Source organism: Xenia sp. Carnegie-2017, unplaced genomic scaffold, assembly GCF_021976095.1.
Source record: "Xenia sp. Carnegie-2017 unplaced genomic scaffold, XeniaSp_v1 HiC_scaffold_21, whole genome shotgun sequence".
NCBI lineage: Eukaryota > Metazoa > Cnidaria > Anthozoa > Malacalcyonacea > Xeniidae > Xenia > Xenia sp. Carnegie-2017.
Window position 1 is genome coordinate 4035525 of NW_025813484.1, and position 23222 is coordinate 4058746.

Genomic DNA, 23222 nt, shown 5'->3' on the forward strand with positions numbered 1-23222 from the left:
AATTTATCCAAATTCTATACAAAGAATGAAACAGATTCTAAGTATGCTTTAAGTTCTAATTTAAATAAATATTATACAAAGAATGAAACAGATTCTAAGTATGCTTTAAGTTCTAATTTAAATAAATATTATACAAAGAATGAAACAGATGGTAAGTATGCTTTGACCTCTAATTTAACTAACTATTATACAAAGAATGAAACAGATGGTAAGTATGCTTTGACCTCTAATTTAAATAACTATTATACAAAGAATGAGATTGATAGCAGAGTAAATGGTAAAGTAGTACACCATAGCAATCAATTAAATTATAAAAATTTTAATACCCGACAAAATATTATCAGAATTTATTTTAATAATGTTAACATTATTGAATTTACACTTTTATTAATAAATCCATCTGATAACTCTAAAACAATTAAATTAGATATGATGGCAGATAAGATTAAAAAAAAATTTATCATTAAAGTAACAAATGATAATGAAAAAAAGATAGTTAATTCATTACTAGATTTATATCACGTATACTGTGTTTATGACAATGATAAAAATACTTTATTAATTCTTGAACCAACAAAATCTTCAGTTTCACTAGGTTATGATGAATGGAAAAGAAAATGGATGGCAGCATTTAATGGATTAACCAAAATTCAAGTTTATTCACAACATCAATCTACATTATCTATGTCATTTAATGGTTTTTCACAAAATTTTAGGGCTACTATAGAAGATAATATTCTATCAACTAAAAAATTTGTAAATGATGAAATCGAAAAATTAAAAAAATTTATTAAAAATAACTATCAAGCTAAAACTTAAGATGAAGAATAATCCTCATGTTTGACTACATATCACATAACTGTTTGTAATAAGTAATTAATACAAAAGCGATATACAAAAGAATTCAAAATCCTGAAACAATTATTAAAAACACTTTTAACAAAAATTATATGACACTCGCTTGACAGACAAATTAAAAAACATATAGATTCCATAGTTTTGTAAAGAGCATCTATGACATTGTTGCGCTCAAAATTTCAGGCTTAGTTGCCTGAAATTCTTCGCCCCTAACAACGATTTAAAAAGATGCTTTATTAACACTTGATTATTAACACTTGATTATTATACATGCGCTGATGAAATGTGCTATCTACATTAAACAACCATTGTTAAGAACATGCACTAAGACACGCGCGCTGCTACTGATATTTTAATAACACTTGATTATTAACACTTGATTATTATACATGCGCTGATGAAATGTGCTATCTACATTAAACAACCATTGTTAAGAACATGCACTAAGACACGCGCGCTGCTACTGATATTTTAATAACACTTGATTATTAACACTTGATTATTAAAGACGGTTTTTTTTAAGAGCATTTCTTAAGCCTCTGTTATTCTCGAATTCTTCGAATTCTTCGAATCTAAGGGGGAACCCCGAATTTTCACTTCGTGAAAATTTTCCCCACCTGGGTTCCAGAATTCTCGGGGGATCCATTCCCCTGCTCGATCACTTCGTGATCTGCGCTGCCGATCCCCCTCCGAACCGATGCTTTCTTAACATTTGTTTGTAAAGACCGTTTGTAAAATTTAAACGCACCTATATATTTCAAAAACATATAGATTCCATATTTTGTAAAGATGTTTTATTAACACTTGATTTCTAAAGATAGTTTTTAAAGAGCATATATTAAGCCTCTGTCGTCCTTCGGACCCGGGGAAGAAAATTCTAGCTAAAGCTAGAATTTTTTACCCACCAGGGCTCGCATGAATTCTCGGCGATCCCATCCCCCTGCTCAATTTTAGCTACGCTAAAATTTGCGCTGCCGGATCGCCTCCGAACCGATGCTTTATTAACATTTGTTTATAAAGATAGTTTTTAAAACATATAGATTCCAAATTTTGAAACGACAGATTGTAACCTCGAGATTTTTAACCCCTTTGAAACAATGACTTTTTTACGTAGCTTTTTACATGACCTTTTACTGAGGGACGCCTTTTAACCATGGTCTTATTTTAAGCTATTATAAAGAAAGTTTTTATCCAAGGTTATATGTAGTATAGTACATGGGGCGTATGGGATAAAAAAAAGTAAACTTTTTTTGATCCCCTACCCCCATGTACTATACTACTTAGCTCATCGGGAGCTTTCATTTGAGCTAAAGATCATCGCCTTAGCACCAGTAGTTTATGAGATAGCACTGCGTATGGGCAGAAATACGCTCGCGCATGCGCAGAACCTATCTCGCAACATATTGGAGTTACGGCGATTTCCAATTTTTTTGTCAAATATGTGCAAAAATCATTATTTTAACGTTATTAGATTAGTCTAAACCAGTAGCTTAGGAGATAGCATTGCGCATGCATAGAAATACTCTCGCGCATGCGCGGGACCTATCGCGAAAAATAATGGAGTAACGGCGATTTTGAAAGGCTCATTTCGGAAGAGCTTGTTGAGAGCTTTCAGATGAGATAAAGATTATCGCCTTGGCTCCATTAGTTTATCAGAAAGCACTGCGCATGCGCAGAACCCATCTCGAAAAATATTGGAGTTACAGCAATTTTGAATAGCTCATTCGAAAGAGCTCGTCAAAAGCTTTTAATTGAGCTAAAGATCATCACTGTAGGGGAGATCACCCCCTTGGCACCAATAGTTTATTAGAAAGCACTGCGCATGGGCAGAAATAGACTAGTGCATGCGCAGAACCTATCTCATTATGTATTAGAGTTACGGCGATTTTGAATAGCTCATTCGAAAGAGCTCATCGAGAGCTTTCAGTTGAGCTAAGGACCATCACCGTAGCACCAGTAGTTTATTAGAAAGCATTGCGCATGCGCAGAAATACTCTCGCGAATGCGCAAAATTTATTTCGCAAAAGATTGGGGTTACGGCTATTTTGAATAGCCGTCGAGAGCTTTTGGTTGAGCCAAAGATCATCGCAATGGCACCAGGAGTTTATTAAAAAGCACTGCGAATGCGCATAAACACTCACAAAATAGTGGAGTTATGGTGGTTTTAAAAGTCTCATTTCGAAAGAGCTTTTTGAGAGCTTTCAGATGAGCTATAGATCATCGCTGTAGCATCAGTAGTTTAGGAGATAGCACTGGGCATGTGCAGAAGTTCACTCGCGAATGAGCAGAACTTATCTCGCAAAATATTAAAATTACGGTGACTTTGAAAAGCTCATTCAAAAGAGCCTATTGAGAGCAATCAGATGAGCTAAAGATCATCGCCGTAGCACCAGTAGTTTATGAAATAGCACTGCGCATGCGAACAAATTGACTTGCGCAGAAATACGCTCGCGCATGCGCAGAATTTTTCTTGCAAAATATTGGAGTTACGGTGATTTTGAATAGCTCATTCGAAAGAGCTCGTCAAGAGCTTTCAGACGAAGTAAAGATCATAGCCTTGGAACCATTAGTTTAGGAAATAGCACTGCGCATACGCAGAAATACTCTTGTGCATGCGCAGAAAATATCGGGCAAAATATTAGAGTTACGGAAATTTTGAATAGCTCATTCAAAATTGCTCGTCGAGAGCTTTACGATGAGCTAAAGATCATCGCCATAGCCCCAGTAGTTTATGAGAAGCACTGCGCATGCGCAGAACTAATCTTACAAAATATTAGAGTTATGGCAATTTCCAATCTTTTGCTAATATGTGCTAAAATCATTATTTTAACGTTATTAGATTATTCTAAACCAGTAGTTTAGGAGATAGCAATGCGCATGCGCAAAACATATATTGCAAAATATCGGAGTTACGGCGATTTTGAATTGCTCATTCATAAGAGCTCGTTGAGAGATTTCAGATAAATTAAAGATCATCGCCTTGGTACCATTCATTGAGTTCTATAATAACTGGAGCGGCCTTAGATATCTGATGATGCCAAAAAAATGGCGGATTTCGTCCTTTGCCGCTGAGATTTACCGAAATTGACCGCTTTTCCGAAAATTTCACAATTTCCCACTCCCTCCTGAGGAAAGAGTGAGGAAAATGTATATGTGTATTTGGGATTCGGCAAGCAATTTTTTGTTGAAAATCAAGGTAAAAACCTTAAATTCATAACAGCGAGTCAACTGTGGTTGTCAGTTATCTGCTGCTACGAGGATGCATTTATAACTATCGACGAAAGACCTATATATCGGCTACACATGTATGAATGCAGATGTGCGTCGTTTTCTTACCAGCGTCAAACTTGTTTGATCGATTAAACTCTTTAGTCTATACAAAAAAGTATATCATAGTTCATCTCCACGGTTCACGAGAGAGAAGTCAGCTTATTTGTTATCATTGCTATTTTGCTTCTTTTCATGCAATGGGCAATGGCTTTTTTCGCCACAATTGTAGGATTTTTACTTGTTTCTTTAAAAAAGTACATATTAAATCTCTGGATATTTACGGATTTTCTGTAATTGAGTTAAATATGAAATTTCAAAAAGACTCAAGTCTGCATAGGTTTGGTAAATAAAAACAAACAATATTGTGTAGAAATTACTTTAAGTAACCTTTTTGTGATGTTCTGAAGTGCAACTGCATCAAATACTTGTGAAGTTGTAGCACATTTTGATTTTGTTGTATTGATATATGAATTGGGCAAAATACAAATAATCATCAAAACACTTATGCTTCCAATGGTGTTTATAATTCATTTGTAGTTTTAATACTTCTACCTTTCTTTTTCACTTTGTTTTGTTTTTCCTATATTTGCAATAAAAGTGCACTATAATTTGAATGATTAACACAGTCTTCACCTCAATAATAAATTTCATAAGCAGTTGGTAGTGCATTTTGTTCTCTGAGTATCCACATCTGGTGTTTTGTTCATACAAGAATGATGAAGTGCAAGTAGATATGTCATAGCAAGGCAATAAAACCAAATGAATTACATTCCTATAGTGTACTTTTATGCTAGAAGCTTAAAAGCTTTTTAGAAATTAGAAAGTTATTGGATTATATTACCTCTATATCATCAATCTCATGATAAGAAATAAGAAGCAAAAAATTTGTTGAAAAGCTTTGAAAAGTGAAAAACTTTTCTTTAAAAAAGCAGCAATAATGCATATGATAAATCTCCATTCTGTACTCTAATAGGTAAATAAGCTCAAATTTTTCTTGAAGAAATATAAGAAATATATAAGAAATATACAGTACAGTAACTTTAAAGGTTTCATCACTGAATCTTTAATGCTTCAGTATAGTGCATTAGATATTAGTAACATTCAAACAACACTCAACTAAAATATTTTGACAAAGATATGACATGATTTAAACATTAAGTTACATAAAACCCAATGGCTTATACAGTTTGAAGCTTCACATCTGCATCGAGTCATCATCAATCTCAGTACAAATGTTTACATAGACACAACCTTTATGGCCTTCCATTTTACATGTTTGTGAATTGACATTTCATTAAGCATCAAAACACACATAACCTTCTTGCTATCTTTCTTTGGATCATGAGCTTTAACTTCAAAGCATTCAAGGCATCCTTAGTGAATCCATTGTCTCCATCCATAGAATTTGACCACAATCAATAACATCTTCCAGTCATCTTTACTCCTTGATCTTCCCTGCATGTTGTCAGCAAATAGAACATAAGAAGCTCTGCTCCAAATCATGGGTACCGTTGGGGCTGATCATTTCTTTTTGATACCAGATCACATTTTTGATACAGAGCAAAATGTGTGCAGTGTCTTTTTTGCTTTAGGGAAACTATTTTGCAAATAGATGGGTAAATTTACGATTTCATGCATTAACAAATGACAGAAAAGTATACAGAATTTTATAAGAATTTTACAAGTATACAGAGTTTTATAAACAGGAAAACATCAGTATATTTGGCGTTCAAGTCAGTCTTAAAAAATACGATCTTTAATATGTATTTTATGGCTTTTCAAGTGCATGTATAATTGCTTTTCAATCGTTGACGGACTAACAAAACAAACAACTACCTCACCTGTGAGAAGCGATATGTTCCTTTTTGTGGAAACTACGACATCCAACAATTGAACGATTGAAGTGTTGGCATTATAAAAGAAATGCCAAAAAAGATATCGTCACAGAATATGGAACTAACGATATCCATATTCTGTGATATCGTGTTTGTTTTTGAAAAACTCTTTTTATTTACTATAGACACCAGGGGGAGGTCGAGAATATTATTTTTCTGCAAAGCGATCATTTCAGCGGAAATACGTCCGTTGGCCGCCATTTTTTTGGCATCCTCGCCCCAGTAAAGTTAGCCCCTCCAGTTATTATAGAACTCAATGGTCTATAGTAAATTGAACGATTGAAGTGTTGGCATTATAAAAGAAATGCCAAAAAAGATATCGTCACAGATTATGGAACTAACGATATCCATATTCTGTGATATCGTGTTTGTTTTTGAAAAATTCTTTATAATTTGAGCTAAAGATCATCGCCCTCGCACCAGTACTTTATGAAATAGCACTGCGCATGCACACAAATTGACTCGCACATGCGCAGAAACTATAGTGAAAAATATTGGAGTTACTGCGACTTTGAATTGCTAATTCGAAAGAGCTCGTCAAGAGCTTTCATTTGAGCTAAAGATCATCGCTATAGCACCAGTAGTTTACGAGATAGCAGTGCGCATGCTGGGAAAAATGATCGCGCATGCACAGAAATTATTGCGCAAAATATTGAAATTACGGCGATTTCCAATTTTTGGTGAAATATAAGGAAAAATCATTATTTTAACGTTACTAGATTATTCTAAACCAGTAGTTTAAGAGATAGCAATGCACATGCTTAGAAATATGCTCGCGCATGCGCAGATCCTATCTTGCGAATTATTGGAGTTACAGTGATTTCCAATTTTTTGGTGAAATATGTGCAAAAATCGTTATTTTAACGTTACTAGATTATTCTAAGCCAGTAGTTTAGGAGATAGCATTGCGCATGCGCAAAACATACAGTGCAAAATATTATAGTTACGGCATTTTGAATTGCTCATTCGAAAGAGCTCGTCAAGAGTTTTCAGATAAAGTAAAGATCATCGCCTTGGCACCATTAGTTTAGGAGATAGCACTGCGCATGCGCGGGTGAACTTCTGTGCATGTGCACTGCTATCTTCTAAATTACTGGTGCTGCGGCGATGATCTTTAACCCATCTTAAAGCTATAGACGAGCTCTTTCGAATGAGCTATTCCTAATCGCTGTAAGTCCAACATTTTGAGAGATAGGTACTGCGCATGTGCGAGTGAACATCTACGCATGCGCAGTGTTATCTTCTAAATTACTGGTGATACGGTGATGATCTTTATCTTATCTTAAAGCTCTTGACGAGCTCTACCTAATGAGCTATTCAAAATCGCTGTAACTAGAATAAATTGCAAGATATGTACTGCGTATACAAGAGTAAACTTCTGCGCATGCGCAGTGCTATCTCCTAAAGTACTGGCGCTACGGCAATGATCTTTAACTCATCTTAAATCTCTCGACGAGCTCTTTTGAATGAGCTATTCAAAATCACCGTAACTCCAATATTTTGCATCCTAAGTTCTACGCATGCGCGTGCGTGTTTTTTGCAAAGTGCTTTCTTCTAAACTATTTGTGCTACAATGATGAACTTTAGCTCATCCTTAAGCTGTCGATGAGCTCTTTTGAATAAGCTATTCAAAATCGCGGTAACTCCAATAATTTGCGATATAGGTACTGCGCATACGCGAGCGAACTTCTGCGCATGCGCAGTGCTATCTCCTACGTTGCTGGTGCTACGGCGATGATCTTAATCTTATTTGAAAGCTCTTAACGAGCTCTTTCGAATGAGCTATTCAAAATCACCGTTACTCAAATATTTTGCGAAAACAAGTTCTGTGCATTCGCGAGCGAGCTTCTGCGCATGCGCAGTGCTATCTCCTGATATACTGGTGCTACAACGATGATCTTTAGCTCATCTTAAAGCTCTCCATGAGCTCTTTCAAATGAGCTATTCAAAATCGCCGTAACTACAATATTTTGCTATATAGGTTCTGCGCATGTACGAGTGAACTTATGCGCATGCGCAGTGCTATTCCTTAAGCTACTGGTGCTACGGCGATTACCTTTAGCTCATCTTAAAGCTCTCGCTCAGCTCTTTCGAATTAGTTATTCAAAATCGCGGTAACTCCAATATTTTGTGATATAGACTTTGCGCATGCGCAGTGCTATCTCCAAAATTACTGGTGCTACGGCTATGATCGAGCTACGGCTTGACGAGCTCTTTCTAATGAGCCATTCAAAATAGCTTTAACTCGAATAATTTGCGAGATAGTAATGCACATGCGCGAGTAAACATATGCGCATGCGCAGTGCTACCTCCTAATATACTGGCGCTACGGTGATGATCTTTATCTGATCTTAAAGCTCTGGACGAGCTCTTTCGAATTAGCTTTTAAAAATCACCTTAACTCCAACTTTTTCCAACATATGTTCTGCGCATGCGCGAGCGTGTTTCTGCGCATGCGAAGTGGTATCTACTAAACTGTTGGTGCTACAACGATGATCTTTAGCTCATCTTAAAGCTCTCAATGAGCTCTTTTGAATAAGCTATTCAAAATCACCATAACTGCAATATTTTGCGATATGCAAGCTGTGCATGCGCGAGCGTGTTTGTACGCTTGCGCTTTGCTATCTCCTAAACAACTTGTGTTATAGCGATGATCTTTAGCTCATCTTAAAGCTCTCGATGAGCTCTTTTGAATAAGCTATTCAAACTAGCGGTAACTTCAATAGTTTGCGAGATAGGTTCTGCACGTGTCCAGTGCTCTCTCCTAAACTACTGGTGCTACGGCGATGATCTTCAACCCATCTTAAACTTCTCGATGAGCTCTTTAAAATGAAATGTTCAAAATCGCCGTAACTATAATATTTTGCAATATATGTACTGCGCATGCGCGAGCGAATTTGTGCCCTTGTGCTTTGTTATCTCCTAACCTACTTGTGCTATAGCGATGAACTTAAGCTCAGCTTAAAGCTCTCGATGAGCTCTTTCGAATGCGCTATTCAAAATCGCAGTAACTCCAATATTTTGCGATATAGAAACTACGCATGCGCGAGTGAACTTCTGCGCATGTGCAGTGTTATCTCCTACAGTAGATTTACCTCATTTAAATGTGTGTGTCTATTTCACAAAAACCTGTGGCATTATTTTCAATATTTCATGCTTACGGTATCGTGGTTGTTTTCGCTTCATCATTGTTTTTGTTTTCTTGTAATTGATTTTATTTAGTATTTGTTAATATTGCAACTAATATATTAACTCGTTTCAGTCTCCGCTTGCTGAAATCAAGATGGCTTCTAACCTTGAACATTTCAAACATTACAACTCAATGGTTGAAACCAATGAACTATTTAATCAAGTTACATTTGTTTCATCGTGTGCAATTCCTCTTTATGGATATCAAAGATATAGACAGTTATTCAAGAATGAAATAAAATTTAGAATGTTTTCATTTGTTGATTTGACATACAGATTGGTTTGTTTACCTCCCAAAAAATGGAGGAAATTTGTTCACAGCGAACATAAATGTAGTCTTTACAATGTTTTTTAGCTGTCTTGTCATAAATATCGAAAATGTTTAATGATTGATAATATTTTTAATTGTTTAACTAAATGAGTTTGTTTTATGCTTCATTAGAAACTGATGGAAGCTTTGAATAATTTTGGTCAAAAACGGCAGATAAATCCTGGGGATGGGGGATGAAGCTTTCTATGTTTACAGATGTATACCATTGTGAATTTATAATTTCATTGCTATCACAATTTATAGATTAATATAAAAATTTTTGATGCTATGAGAGATGGTCTCATCAATGTGCAACAATTGAACTGGATTTCCAACTTCCTGAGAGATTCAACCTCACGCTAGGTAAGTTTTGCCAGTAAGCTTTTCGTTGAATAACCTCACTACGGTCTTGATACTTAATTTATTCAACCAACAGTGACATGATTATTTGTTTCTATAGAAACCTATTGTTATATATTTATATGCTTATATATACTATATACTTATATGCAGCCTGCTACATTGCTGAACACTGAAAGTCCCACCTGCATTCAAACTCGCCCGCAAACAAACCCACCCGCATATAAGTATATAGTTACATTTAATATTGCAATGTTAACAGATAATTGCAATATAATAGTTAATAGTCCATGCATGTATCCCTGTGCATCCATCCCCCCCATGTAAATATCATTGATAATGGCTCACAAACATATGTAAGCCTGTGTATTATAGTCAGAGGATTACGGCACAGTTTAAGTTTCCATGAAATTGTAGATCTTTACAAATTGTAACAATTTAGTAATTTATCAATATTCTATTACTCTATTGACAGTGGTGAAGGAGATAGAAAATTAAATCCTGTTATTATTCATCGAGCTATTGTAGGTTCAGTTGAAAAAATGATTGCTATTCTTGCTGAAAGCTTTGGTGGAAAATGGTGAGTGTTTTCTTGGCTCATGCCAGAGCTTAAAGCAAATGAAATGTCCTTAAAATGTTAAATTAAAATGATACAAAGTTTCTTAATTGTTTGGAAATTTTTATCATTTTACTCTACTACTTTATTTCAAAATTTTGACGCACTGCATTTTCTGTTATTTTCTAGGATTTTATGGCTTTCTCCCCATCAAGTTGTAGTAATTCCTGTCAGTAGTAAATATGATGATTATGCCGAACCGGTAAATTTAATTTGGTAAGCCTTAGATCGAACTTGCACAGGCTAATGCAAACTCAGCTATGGACAAATTGTTGCTATTTTATGAATTGGAACTTTTTTGTCCTTTTTTTTTTATTGACATTTTGGTCATGTTTAGATTCAAAAGAAGTTCCATGCAGCTGGTTATCGTGTTGATACAGACTTGGATCACGGATCAACACTAAATAAGAAAGTTCGCAATGCACAACTTTCACAGTACAACTTCATTCTTGGTATGAATAAGTCTTTTTAAATTATTTTTTATTTACTGTACAAATAAATAGAAATTAAAATGGTTTGGAACCACTGTTGGTGTTCAGAGTTTACTGACGTTTCCACAACATTAGTCAGGTTCGCCGTATCTGTTCTCTAGACGTCATGACAGAGAGGAAAATATGTGGATGTTTTAGTTTGTGTGGTATACTTATTAATTGTTCGCTTGTAAGCCGTTTATAAGGTGCTGATATTTGTATTCTGTTCAATGATTTTTGTTTTGAGTTTGTTAACCTACTTTCTAACGTAAGTCGTTGTCTATAGTCAGTGCTGTTTGTAATGTTGTGCATTGTGATGCTCACTTGTCAGTACTCGTTGTTCTTGGTAGTCAGTTGATGTGCGAGTTGTAAAATGTAAGGTATTATCGTTTGCTGTTGTTGGATTGTTTGTTGTTTGTGTTTTTGTTTGTTTGTTTTGTGTTCATTGTCTTTTAAGTGTTGTCTATTTTAAAAAGCAAAATAGATGTTCATTTTATTACTAAATGCGATTGGTTAAATGGTTTTATGTTGTTTTTTAAACAGTTGTTGGTGAAAAGAGACGGTCTCAGACACGGTCAACGTCAGAACACGTGACAACAAAGTACTCGGTGAAAAATCGGTCATGGCCGTGATCGAACGCTTGCGAGATTTAGTCAGCTCACGAAGTCTGACAAGCGAAGATTTTTGAAGTAAAACAACATTTTTATGGTAAAGATAAAATGAATTTACTCACAAAAATAAATTTGAATGTAAATCCCATGATGCGTCGCAATTATAGAAAAATAGGTACGCGTACATGCCACTGGTCACTGGCAAACTGGCGGCATTGGTCACTAATTGGAAACAAAAACAAAATTGTTAAAGAACATATTTTAAGTAAAAACGACTCATGCAAGATAACTCAAATGTTCAACTTATGATGATGAAAATATAAAAAAAACATGGAGATAAAATAAAGCATGACAATCAATAGATCTTCACTTAGGTAATAATAGCTGCAGATCCAAATTTATAAACAGTGTGTGAAGCACTGACTAAAACATTTTGGCAATCAAATGCACATGAAAGCCCTGGCAGGTTAGCTAAAGTCCCTTGGTGCTACAAGTCTTGTGACTTTTACTACAAAATCTCCCTCGGCTTTCAAGTACATTTAATCACTAAGTTACCTCACTACCGTGCATCGTTTTACTTATAAAAATATTGCACACGCTAGCTAAAATGTAGATCCCATTAACTACATACATGTATGGTCTTATATGAGCCAGTTTTAAATACTCAAAGAATATTTAGGCAATCAGAGAGTAAAATATTTTTACCTTACTCTGAACAAAACAGTTTTTCTTGTGAGTCTTTTTATCGCAGGGATACGTCGGTATAAAATTCTTATCACCAAAATGTTTCAAATTCCAAATTGGTGAAGTGTTGACTGTGTAGTAAGCTGGTCGATACAACTCATACGCAACGCATCGATTTGCTGTTTAAAATCATGATAGAACTCATGCAGATAGATTGGTTTCACATAGCCAGAATAACAACCAATAACTGTTAGCTTCCAGAGCAATTCAGTGAATTCACCACAAATGTCAGTCTGCTACGTGAAGATAGTTCTCTTGCATATGCCTCAAGTCTTTTTTTACGCTTCCGAATTGCATCCTTGAACGCCTTATTTTATACAGTTGAGCCAACATTTACCTATTCTTGCCATAAAATGATTAAGTGTGCTCCAAGTTGACTGAAAATAAAATTGTTCAGCATACGCCATTTTGAAAGCATGTCTATAATTATCCACTATCATCCATTGTAACCACTATCAACATCCTAATGTCATTGGTCAAAAATAGTCACATTTTTTATTTACTTTTGCCTTTCATTCATGTCATTTCTAGATATGAATTTACTTATTCGTCCATAGTTCAATCAATAATAAAAAAATATTTATTGCAAATTTTATTATAGCAAATGAACGTGACGCCAAGAGTTTGTAAATTACATGCAATTTTTCGTCGTGGTATAGTGAACTATCTATCTCGACCTTATTTAAACCTGAACATTTTTACGAAGATGGTTCGAAAGTTCCCTGCAATCTCCCACCAGTTTAAAGAAGCAAAAGACAAAGTAGGATCTTTAATTCAAAATCCAGGGAATGAATTGAAGTTAAAGATGTACGCCCTTTTTAAGCAGGTATTTTACGAATCATAAAGATATTGTATCCGGTTTTTACATAAAGCTTGACCATTAGTTGTTGTATCTCCTACCTACAAGCTCTTCAATTAAATGGTGACTTTACATTTTTGGTGCACGATGTGCATCATTGCAGTTGAATCACATATTTGCAAAGGCACAGTCAATTTTTTTCAATTCTAACTATAGAGCTCAATGATCTCGACCTTATTTAAACCCATTGAACTCTACAACAACTGGAAGGCTAACTTGGACGCCATCTTTGAAGCCTGCACGAGCGCCGCCATTGAAGGTACGGAGGCGAAATACATCACTTCGAAATTGCCGAATTTTTTGCAAAAAACAGTGGTCTTCAAGCCAGCTTAATGTCTAAAAATCTTAAACAATGTTTGGAGATTGTTTTTTATAATTTATTGTACGAACATTTTTACTTGCTAAAACTTACATATTACTTGAAGTCGTTTGAGAAGTTCCTTTCTCTTAAATTTATTCTTAAGTTTATCATACATTACATTACAGATGTAAATTTTTTTTTGGGTCTAAGGACATGAGAGTAGAAAACATTGAGGTGTAAAATAATCTCTAAACATGAAAGAAGATGCCGCTACTATACTGGGGAAACGCCAGTAAATTTGATGATCAATTTTCACATGTTTTATACTTGTTGCGAGGTATGTCATTTTGTACGTTTTATGTAAATTTTCGTGAATTAAAAATACTGTGAAAAGTCCCAAATGGATTGCCAGCTGATGAAAAAATCATTTTACACCTTAATGATTTCTTCCTCTAAATTGTTTTCATCAGTTACCATGTTGGGGCAAAATTCCATACAGTGAAAAGAATTTCTGCTAATTTTATGCTTTGCTGAGCTTCGACACTCTCATGTACTCTCCCAACATGGCTTATATGACGTCAAAAGAAAACACACTATAGCTACGGTTGAATGAAAACAGCCCCAAACATCATTAAATATTTGTTAAAATTGCGTATATACTAGGAGTTACTATCGCAAGGGAAGTGCTGCCCCTCCACCAAGTAAGGTAAAACAGTTTGGAAACTGCTATTGCGTGTTTTCCATCATTTATCATCTGCCATAAACAATACAATAATGAATGGTAAAAATAAAAATACAGCAAGAAACCGCAACAACTCGTATACTTTGTCATTGCATAAAGACAAGCTAATTGTGTCATCTTTTATTTTCAAATTGTCATATAAATCAATTTATAGAAGTAGATGCAAGAAGTAACACTGTATGTATGTATAATTATGCTAATTTCAAAATGGACTAATTGGATGAACAGTTTTCAAAGCTCATTTTACAAAAATTTGCATATTGTCATTTAGAACTCGGCCAATAACAATTAAATCATGTTAACCGGAGCTTAAATGAAATTTTCAGAATTTCATTCACTTGGTTGCCAACAGCACAAGATCAACACATCCATCAATACAAATCGTTATATGGTGTCATATATGTATCTCTTAAGTCTCCCTGTGCTTCTTTGTTAGTATATCATATGTTTTCACCTGGATTCATGTTACTCAGTTGTTTTAGTGAGGAATCACTTTTATGCACATACAAACTTGAATGGTACAGTCGTTGCAGTCATTATTCATAGCATTTCCATTATTGAAAGCGTAAATCGTAGTATTTTGAAAGTCTGTTCTTGATTCTTCAATTAATAACCCAGATGTAGAAATCTACAAAAAAAAAGATAATATTTAAAAACTGGTGCATTATCATAAAAAGGGGAATATGAGAAGGCAATGTAATAAGCCTGAAAAAATAACTTACCTTTATCGTATTTGCTGATGATCTTATTTACATACATTATACATACAGTGATTATGGCCATGAAATTGATTTGTTGTATAGGACTGATTACACATAATGTATGACTATAAAGACTTTAGAAGTCTGAAACTGGATTTCATGAAACTAATTTCTGAAACTGGATTTGAATATGTAATACAGACTTGGATACAGAAGTCTTCTATACAGACTTAAGAAGTCTTCTATACAGACTTCGTGTTTATTACACTGCTATAAGAAGTCTGTGCTAAACTATCTAAGCGGTTTCCTCTTCAATCCTGTATTGTAAATTGGCTGATGATTTCAAGCTTGTTAATCGCGTAAGTCATTGGTTCAATGACACAAGATAAAATTGATTTTACCCTGCTTATTGCAACGTGAAAACTCCGGCAGTTCTTTCAGACTTGCCAATATCTATCCACGCTTTGGGAAGTGTTAGTCCTTGGCTCTTGTGTATTGTTAGAGCCCAAGTGAGTCTTAGAGGCAGCTGTTGCCTCTCATGAAATCCAGTTTCTAATTGTGAAGAGACTGTGATTGGACATATTGGAACACAAAATGGTTTGTCTACAATTTGTTATAGATATTTTGTCGATGCGATTTGCCAGTATTTGAGCGCTTTTGAAGCACTTTCACCTAGGAAATACATATTTATGAAAGCGATTATACATTCATTTTGACTCTGAAGATGACTACCGCTAAGGTTGTCGAAACGTCAGTCAACAACAACAAAACAGTCCGTCTCAGGACTATACGTAACAGTGCAACTCTCATTTAATTCAAATATATATAATGTACATTTATTTCATGTAGCACGTTTTGAAAGCATTATTTATACGTTGTTTATTTAATCGCTTTCATAAATATGTATTTCCTAGGTGAAAGTGTTTCAAAAAGCGCTCAAATACTGGCAAATCGCATCGACAAAATATCTATAACAAATTCAACTATAACATACAAATGAATGTAGTATAAAAGTAAAATACCTTTTCAGCATTTAAATCCATCAAATGCTTGCCCCAAAGTCCACACAAATACAAGGAAAAATAAACGCAAATATCAATGTATTGAAGAAATTGTGTTGTTTCTCATTTGTTGACCAGAAAATAGTCGTATGTCACTCGTATGTACTCGTATGTTACTCGTATGTACTCGTATGTACTCGTGTGGTGTTTTAGTCACGATCGTTTAATCATAGCATTCCAATTTCTATCCAATCGGCATGCACAAACGACGCACAGTTCACCTTATATGGAGGTGAGTGCTTCAATGCTCAATCGATTCTCGTCAGTCATACGTTTTCATCATAAAATTAAAAGATAAATTCCTTGCCATTTTGAATGAAAACATTTTTTTTGATTCTTTTAAATGTCTTGATTGTTTTGATTCTTTTGAGTTTTTAAAATGCTTTTTGATTAAAAGTATGATACCTTGTTTACTCAACCGAACAATCGTCCGCATGTTTACAAACGTAGAAACGGACTATATTATAAAACTGTAGTTTTGTTTCCATTATTTCCTTTACAACATTTTGATAGAACCTTTTTTCCGATGATTCTGTGCGACTGCGATAAAATGATGTATAGTTATCGCAAAGAGCAAACGTTTCATATTCATAATTCATATTTCATGGTTGAACTCGCACCATGCGTTTAAATTATTTTGACGTTTTGTTAAATCCACACCGATATTTCAAGTAATAATAAAAGCTCGAACGAAAATAAACACATGCTTACACTATATTTTGCTCACCGTCTGACCATAGAGCGCAAGATAAAAAATGTAAACCGAGCTGGCTAAATACGGCACGGTGAATCGATTTCATGTGTTTTTCGCCAAACGAGATATGTGTAATTGATGTCGGTAATCACTCGATTTTGGTATCTACTGTATAACGTTGTTTAGGCCGCATATCTATTCGGATTCCAGACATTTAAAATCAAAGAGAAACTGACAGGAGTTCCGAAAGGTTCTACCTTATTGTGATTGTTCTTCCCCTCATTCCGTAAAAATCCCCCCCGGAAATGTTAACAGACAGACACAAATCCAGATTTTACCTCTATATAGGTCGAGTAGAGGAATGGGCCGAGACATGTCAAGATTAGTGTGCTGCCACCATTGAGTTCTATAAGACCTGGAGGGGAAACGTAAACAAAATTACTATAAATTATCAGCGCGCGGCCGCGTGGTCAAAAACATGGCGGATTTTGGTTGTCAAAGTCAGCGGAAAGACGCGGGCTCATAAAATGAAATTTTTTTCGCCCACCCGGATTTGACAACCACAATAGCGATAATATAAAATATCAATGCCAAACACAAAAACTTTTAGAAATTTTATCTTTAAACCTTGTTGCAAACTTGTTTGGTAGACGGATGCTGAAGTAATGCCAGAAAAGGAAACATTTCATGATACCGGTAAGCAACGTAAGATTGTTTACCATTTAAAGTGTTCAGTGTTTTGTTTTAAGTCAATACTTGAAGTGTGATTGTATATATTTTGTGAATGTTTTTACTCCTAATTTAAGTTATGTTTATCCATTCTTATTTGTTCTTTACTTAATCGCTTGCTAGACGAGGCAAAGCAACCAGTTCTTATCGAGATATGCATATCTTAAAACTCCTTGTTTCAACTGAGTTGAAATGGAGGATTTTTCATGATATTTTCTGAAAATATGAAGCAAATATTAAGGACAGAGCTGTATTGAAATCAAATGCAGTGCAAGATTAATTAATGAGCTCTTTGGTACATGTCGTACAATAAAAAATACCTGTATTAAACAGCTAGCCTGGACAATTTGACAGATTATGGACAATCATGATGATGGTGTGTAAAGGTTTGCTTTATGCTAAAAGTTTTATAAATGCCATCTGGTGTTTCTGTAAATGAATTGTTTGTTACACAGTGTAGTAAACAGGTTAGTACATCAAAATCAAGATAAAACTACTTTGTTCAATAATGTGCCAAATTTTGCTCCTACCTTGAAATATTTGCTCAAGAAAAGCTTATCATGACATGCATGAAACGTTAAATACAGTACTGCATCATCTGACAAAATCCATACATTTTTCAATTCCAGGTGATTAAAAATTCACATAAGATGCATTGGTTGCAATGAAGTTGAATGTGGAAGAAGCAAAAATTGATGGCAAAGAACTTTTTATGTCTTTTGAAGAATTACAATATCATTTAAAAGAATAAGAGTAGCAATCTAGTAAAAGAAGCCACATCTGCCTTCAACATGAGACTTTTCCAATTATGTATAGTTACTTTGTACAAAATACTATTTTAGATAAACTTGATTTTTAAGTCATTTACTGATATTTTTACCAAAAGACAAAAAGAAAAATTCAAAGGCATAATGTAAAATTCAAAAATTTGTCAAGTTGTTTGAACCTAGAAAAAATTAGTATAGGTAACTGTAATTTGTAAGGACACAAAAGAAAAGTAGTGCAAGAAGGTTAGCATTTTTGAGAATTAATAAGTTCTTGATATACATTACACAAGGCCATAATATTATAAATAATGACTGTACAATATCAATTATACAACATGCTAAATATCTTCACCTACATTATAATTATTTAAACAGGTTTGCCTTCATGCAGCAATAAGAAAAGTGTTATGTCAGAGAAACCAATGCACTTTAATTTAAGAAATAGTATTTTCAATGGGAAATTAACGTAGTTCTGTTCAGTAGTAGATCCATGGTTGTCAATAACAATCCAGTTTCTAATATCTTGGCTCAAAACAGAACCAGCAACATGATTAGAGAATTTCTGAATTTCGTTCTTTTGCTCTCCTAGTTCAAGATATTTTCATCATAAGTTCTCAGTAGATTTATCAGAATATCATAATACTTTATAAGACATCCAGAATCAATCCTACCAAAAAAAACTCAAAAAATTACATACATACTAATAATATATTTCCAGTCGACTTAAGTCGTAGGGGTAAGCTAACTTTTTCTAACTCCTTTTTGGACATTTTAACTAAGATTTACCCATCTATTCAAGAAAGACAGTTGCACCAAGCTGTTCACAAACAGTCAAAAACACAAGTAATGCGCATGGGATTATGCATTAAAGCTTAACAACACATTGACAGTGTAAAGATTGCCGTTTGATATTTATTTCTAATATAGCTAAAGCATTACTTGACAAAATATACGTTATTTTACAGTAGATTTACCTCATTTAAATGTGTGTGTCTATTTCACAAAAACCTGAAGCATTATTTTCAATATTTTATGCTTACGGTATCGTGGTTGTCATTATTATGAGCAGTAACAGAGATCCGTTTCGGGAGGGAGCGAATGTTAAAAATTTTTCTCAAAGTGGAAGTTTTGACAACCAAAATCCGCCATTACCGCCATGTTTTTGACCACGAGGCCCAGGCCCCTTTGCCCCTCCAGGTCTTATAGAGCTCAATGGCTGCCACGCTGATGCGTGGCAGCAATTATTACGAAACAGCGATTTTGTGCACGTTATGATGACAAATTTCCATATTGCATTGAAAAGCGTATTTCGAAAAACATTTATCAAACGCTGACACTTGCTGGCATGGTGACCATGTTTAATTTAAATACATATGCATATTTTAAGCTGACAGTCGTTTCAAAACTACCGATGGATGTTATTTATTCATCACGGCATAAATGCCTTTCAAACAACTTTATTATTCTAAAATCATTACTTAATAGAAATTTGTACAACATTATTCCAAAATAGGTGGCAGGAGCCTACTTTGAAATACTTTACCACAAATTCGTTTAAGTCAGAGAGCGAGGGAACTCTCTGACTTAGTAAGAATACGCCGAATTCAACAGAGTATATATGCTCTCAAAATCCAAGATTTCTTAAAATCTAAAAGATAGCCAAAGAACAAATTAGCGATACAATAAAAACAAACACATAAACCTGAAAAAAGACTGAAGTCACTAAGCTACAAGTCAGTGAAACAAATAAAAAAATTTTTATACCTCATCTTGTTTTTCATCTTGTTCTCCATCAGCATGCTTCCCGTCTCTCCGTCAGCATCCTCTTCGTCGCTCCATCAGCATCCTCTTCGTCGCTCCATCAGCATCCTCTTCGTTGCTACATCAGCATCCACCTCGTAACGCCATCAGCATCCTCCTCGTAGCACCATCAGCATCCTCCTCGTAGCACCATCAGCATCCTCCTCGTAGCACCATCAGCATCCTCCTCGTAGCGCCATCAGCATCCTCCTCGTAGCGCCATCAGCATCCTCCTCGTAGCGCCATCAGCATCCTCCTCGTAGGACCATCAGCATCCTCCTGCAGGACCATCAGCATCCTCCTCGCAGGACCATCAGCATCCTCTTCGTAGCACCATCAGCATCCTCCTCGTAGCTCCGTCAGCATCTTCCTCGTCTCTCCGTCAGCATCCTCTTCTTTTCATCAGCCTCCTCCTCATCTAAACGAAAATCTAAAACAAGTTAAGATTAGGACAGGAAAAATAATAACGTACTCCTCTATCTTCTTCTTGATCTTCATCTCTTGTACCTAAAAAGACTGAAGAAGAAGTTATTTGTTTGATGGAAACAAACAATTGTAAGCACCCACCACTGCCAGAGTTCGCGTTCTTTCACTGTCCGTACGCTCGACATGTCTATAAAATGCAACAACAATATCATGGCAAGTGATTATGGAGATCGTGCTTGCATTGTAATAGTTTTATCATGCTAAAACATTTATATCCATGACTGTACATGATTGAACATGTATGTTAAGTGAACAACTCTTTGAAGATTATAAGACTCGCGAAAGCTTATCGTTTGAACCGTGCATTGTGTTATAACACCCTCAATGTTATAACACATGCAGTGTTCTGTAACATTGTCAAACGATTTATTACATGCGATATAATTCAAAAATACCTAGATAAAACAAGATAATTAACGAATGTCTCATGCAATATATTCTCTGCTCAACTCTTTTCGATTTCATCCAAAAGGTTGTTTAATTATTTCGGTAAGGCACTAAGGTTTATAAAGATTTTGCAACACTCTGCCCGCATGTTGCAATATCAAATGAATTTATTATTTCATTATATATTACAGAATATACAATTCTGTAATATATAATTGATAATTGATTAAATTCCTCACCTCTCGATGCATCCTTCTCGAAGTGCATCTTCTCGTCTCGACGCTCGACCTGCGATTTTTTCTGAATGGTCCTGTCGCTGATCTCTTTCCATGATCGCCGATCTGATTCGCTCCGATTTATCCATCCTGACGACGCTCGAGAGATCGCGACTCTGACGACCGCTGATTTATTCGATCCGATTGACGCGATCGCGCGATATTCCTTCGATCTTTTCATCCGATCGCCGGATGCCGACGACGCGACGCCGATTTGATCGCCGACGCCGACGATCTATCCCGACGATCTTGCGCCGATGATCTGCGCCGACGATCTTCTTTCTGACGATTCAAAGAGTGCCGATTTGACGCGAGCCGACGATCCGACGAGATTTATTTGTCGACGATCTTTACGACGCGACGATCTTCATCTTTGCCGACGATTCCTTTGTTCGACGATCTTTACGCCGATCTCGGAGCCTTATCTGATCCTTTGTTTATCTTATCCTTCCTGATCTCGACGATGACGCGACGACGCGGACGCGACGATCTGACGCTGATCGATGCGCGACGACGACGCGCGACGATCGCGCGACGCGACGATCTGAGCCGCTGACGATCTTCGGACGCGCGATTTGATTCTGACGCGCGACGATCTGGACGCGATCGATCTTTATCGCCGACGACGCTCGACGATCTTTGTTCGACGATCTTTGTCGACGACGCCGGATTTTCGACGGATCTTTGTTCTCGATCAGATCTCGCGGATCGATTCATCTCGCGACGATCCCTTTTCCTTCATCTGCATCCTCGTCTCTTCATCTGCATCCTTCTTGTCTCTCCGTCAGCATCCTCCTCTACTTTTCATCAGCCTCCTCCTCATCTAAACGAAAAATCTAAAAACAAGTTAAGATAAGGACAGGAAAAATAATAACGTACTCCTCTATCTTCTTCCTGATCTTCATCTCTTGTACCTAAAAAAAGACTGAAGAAGGAGTTATTTGTTTAATGGAAACAAACAATTGTTTAGCACATACCACTGCCGGAGTTCGCGTTCTTTCACTGTCCGTACGCTCGACACTGTACATGACTGAACATGTATGTTAAGTGAACAACTCTTTGAAGATTATAAGACTCGCGGAAAGCTTATCGTTTCAACCGTGCATTGTGCTGTAACACCCCTCAATGTTATAACACATGCAGTGTTCTGTAACATTGTCAAACGATTTATTACATGCGATATAATTCAAAAATACCTAGATAAAAACAAGATAATTAACGAATGTCTCATGCAATATATTCTCTGCTCGATTTCATTGAAAAGGTTGTTTAATTATTACGGTAAGGTACGAAGGTTTATAAAACATCATCGCATTTGAAGATTGAGCAACATTTTGCCCCATGTTGCAATATTTGTATACTTATAATATATATTTGAGGTAATTCATTTGAACGTTTCTCAAGTGAATTACCCACTTTTATCTCACCTACTATAACATCACTTGATGCTACAGTAGTTCCTCCAGGAGCAGGGACGGATTAACCAAAGGAAGCTGTCTAGAAGCCTCCACAAACAAGGGCCTTCACATTATTCAAAGGAAGAATAAACATAGTTGCTTTAAAGACGAAGGAAAAGCATTTAGTTTATTTGTTGGATCAATTTCAGGTGATGAAGAACAGACCACGTATGACAACGAAACAGTAAACTCAGCCATTTTGCTCTGATGAGCATTGAGGACAATATTCTAACAGAAATAAACTTGGAAGAGCTTATCAAAGACTGCCAGAATAAAATCGCAATAACTATATCTCAAGTAGCAGCATTCACTCGTCGTATGCAACCGCTTTACACGCTATATTCGAAGTTTATACTTTTATCAAATGCTTTACGAAATTTGAAAGTAAATTTTACTGTTGAAAAATGAGCAGCACATTGCGTTTAGAGTAAGGGAAAGGGATCTTTACTACGTATTTTTGCCTCAGAGCCTCCACACATCTTAACGGCCCTGCTCGGGAGACATATTATATCCTTTTGTCACAAAGACAAAAGGATTGAACTTGCTATTTCTAACAATGGCCAGTTGTTAGAAATAGGCAAAATGCAAAATCATCACACTTATGTGAATGATAACGATGAATGCAAAATGAAAATATTTT

General features: G+C 35.6%; 1 protein-coding gene and 1 long non-coding RNA gene across 2 annotated transcripts; both read left to right on the forward strand.

Annotated features, from left to right (window-relative positions):
* Nucleotides 1-266: 266 nt before the first annotated feature.
* LOC124444800 lies at nucleotides 267-11806 on the forward strand. Its single transcript, XR_006948027.1, has 7 exons — nucleotides 267-277; nucleotides 9818-9885; nucleotides 10402-10462; nucleotides 10628-10714; nucleotides 10836-10950; nucleotides 11512-11676; nucleotides 11747-11806. It is a non-coding gene; the product is annotated as an uncharacterized LOC124444800 (long non-coding RNA).
* A 1083-nt stretch (nucleotides 11807-12889) lies between these two features.
* LOC124444551 lies at nucleotides 12890-22790 on the forward strand. Its single transcript, XM_046995173.1, has 3 exons — nucleotides 12890-13149; nucleotides 13339-13441; nucleotides 22732-22790. The coding sequence occupies exons 1-3, from the start codon at nucleotides 12928-12930 to the stop codon at nucleotides 22788-22790; spliced, it is 384 nt and encodes a 127-aa protein (XP_046851129.1). The 5' UTR covers nucleotides 12890-12927.
* Nucleotides 22791-23222: the final 432 nt, after the last annotated feature.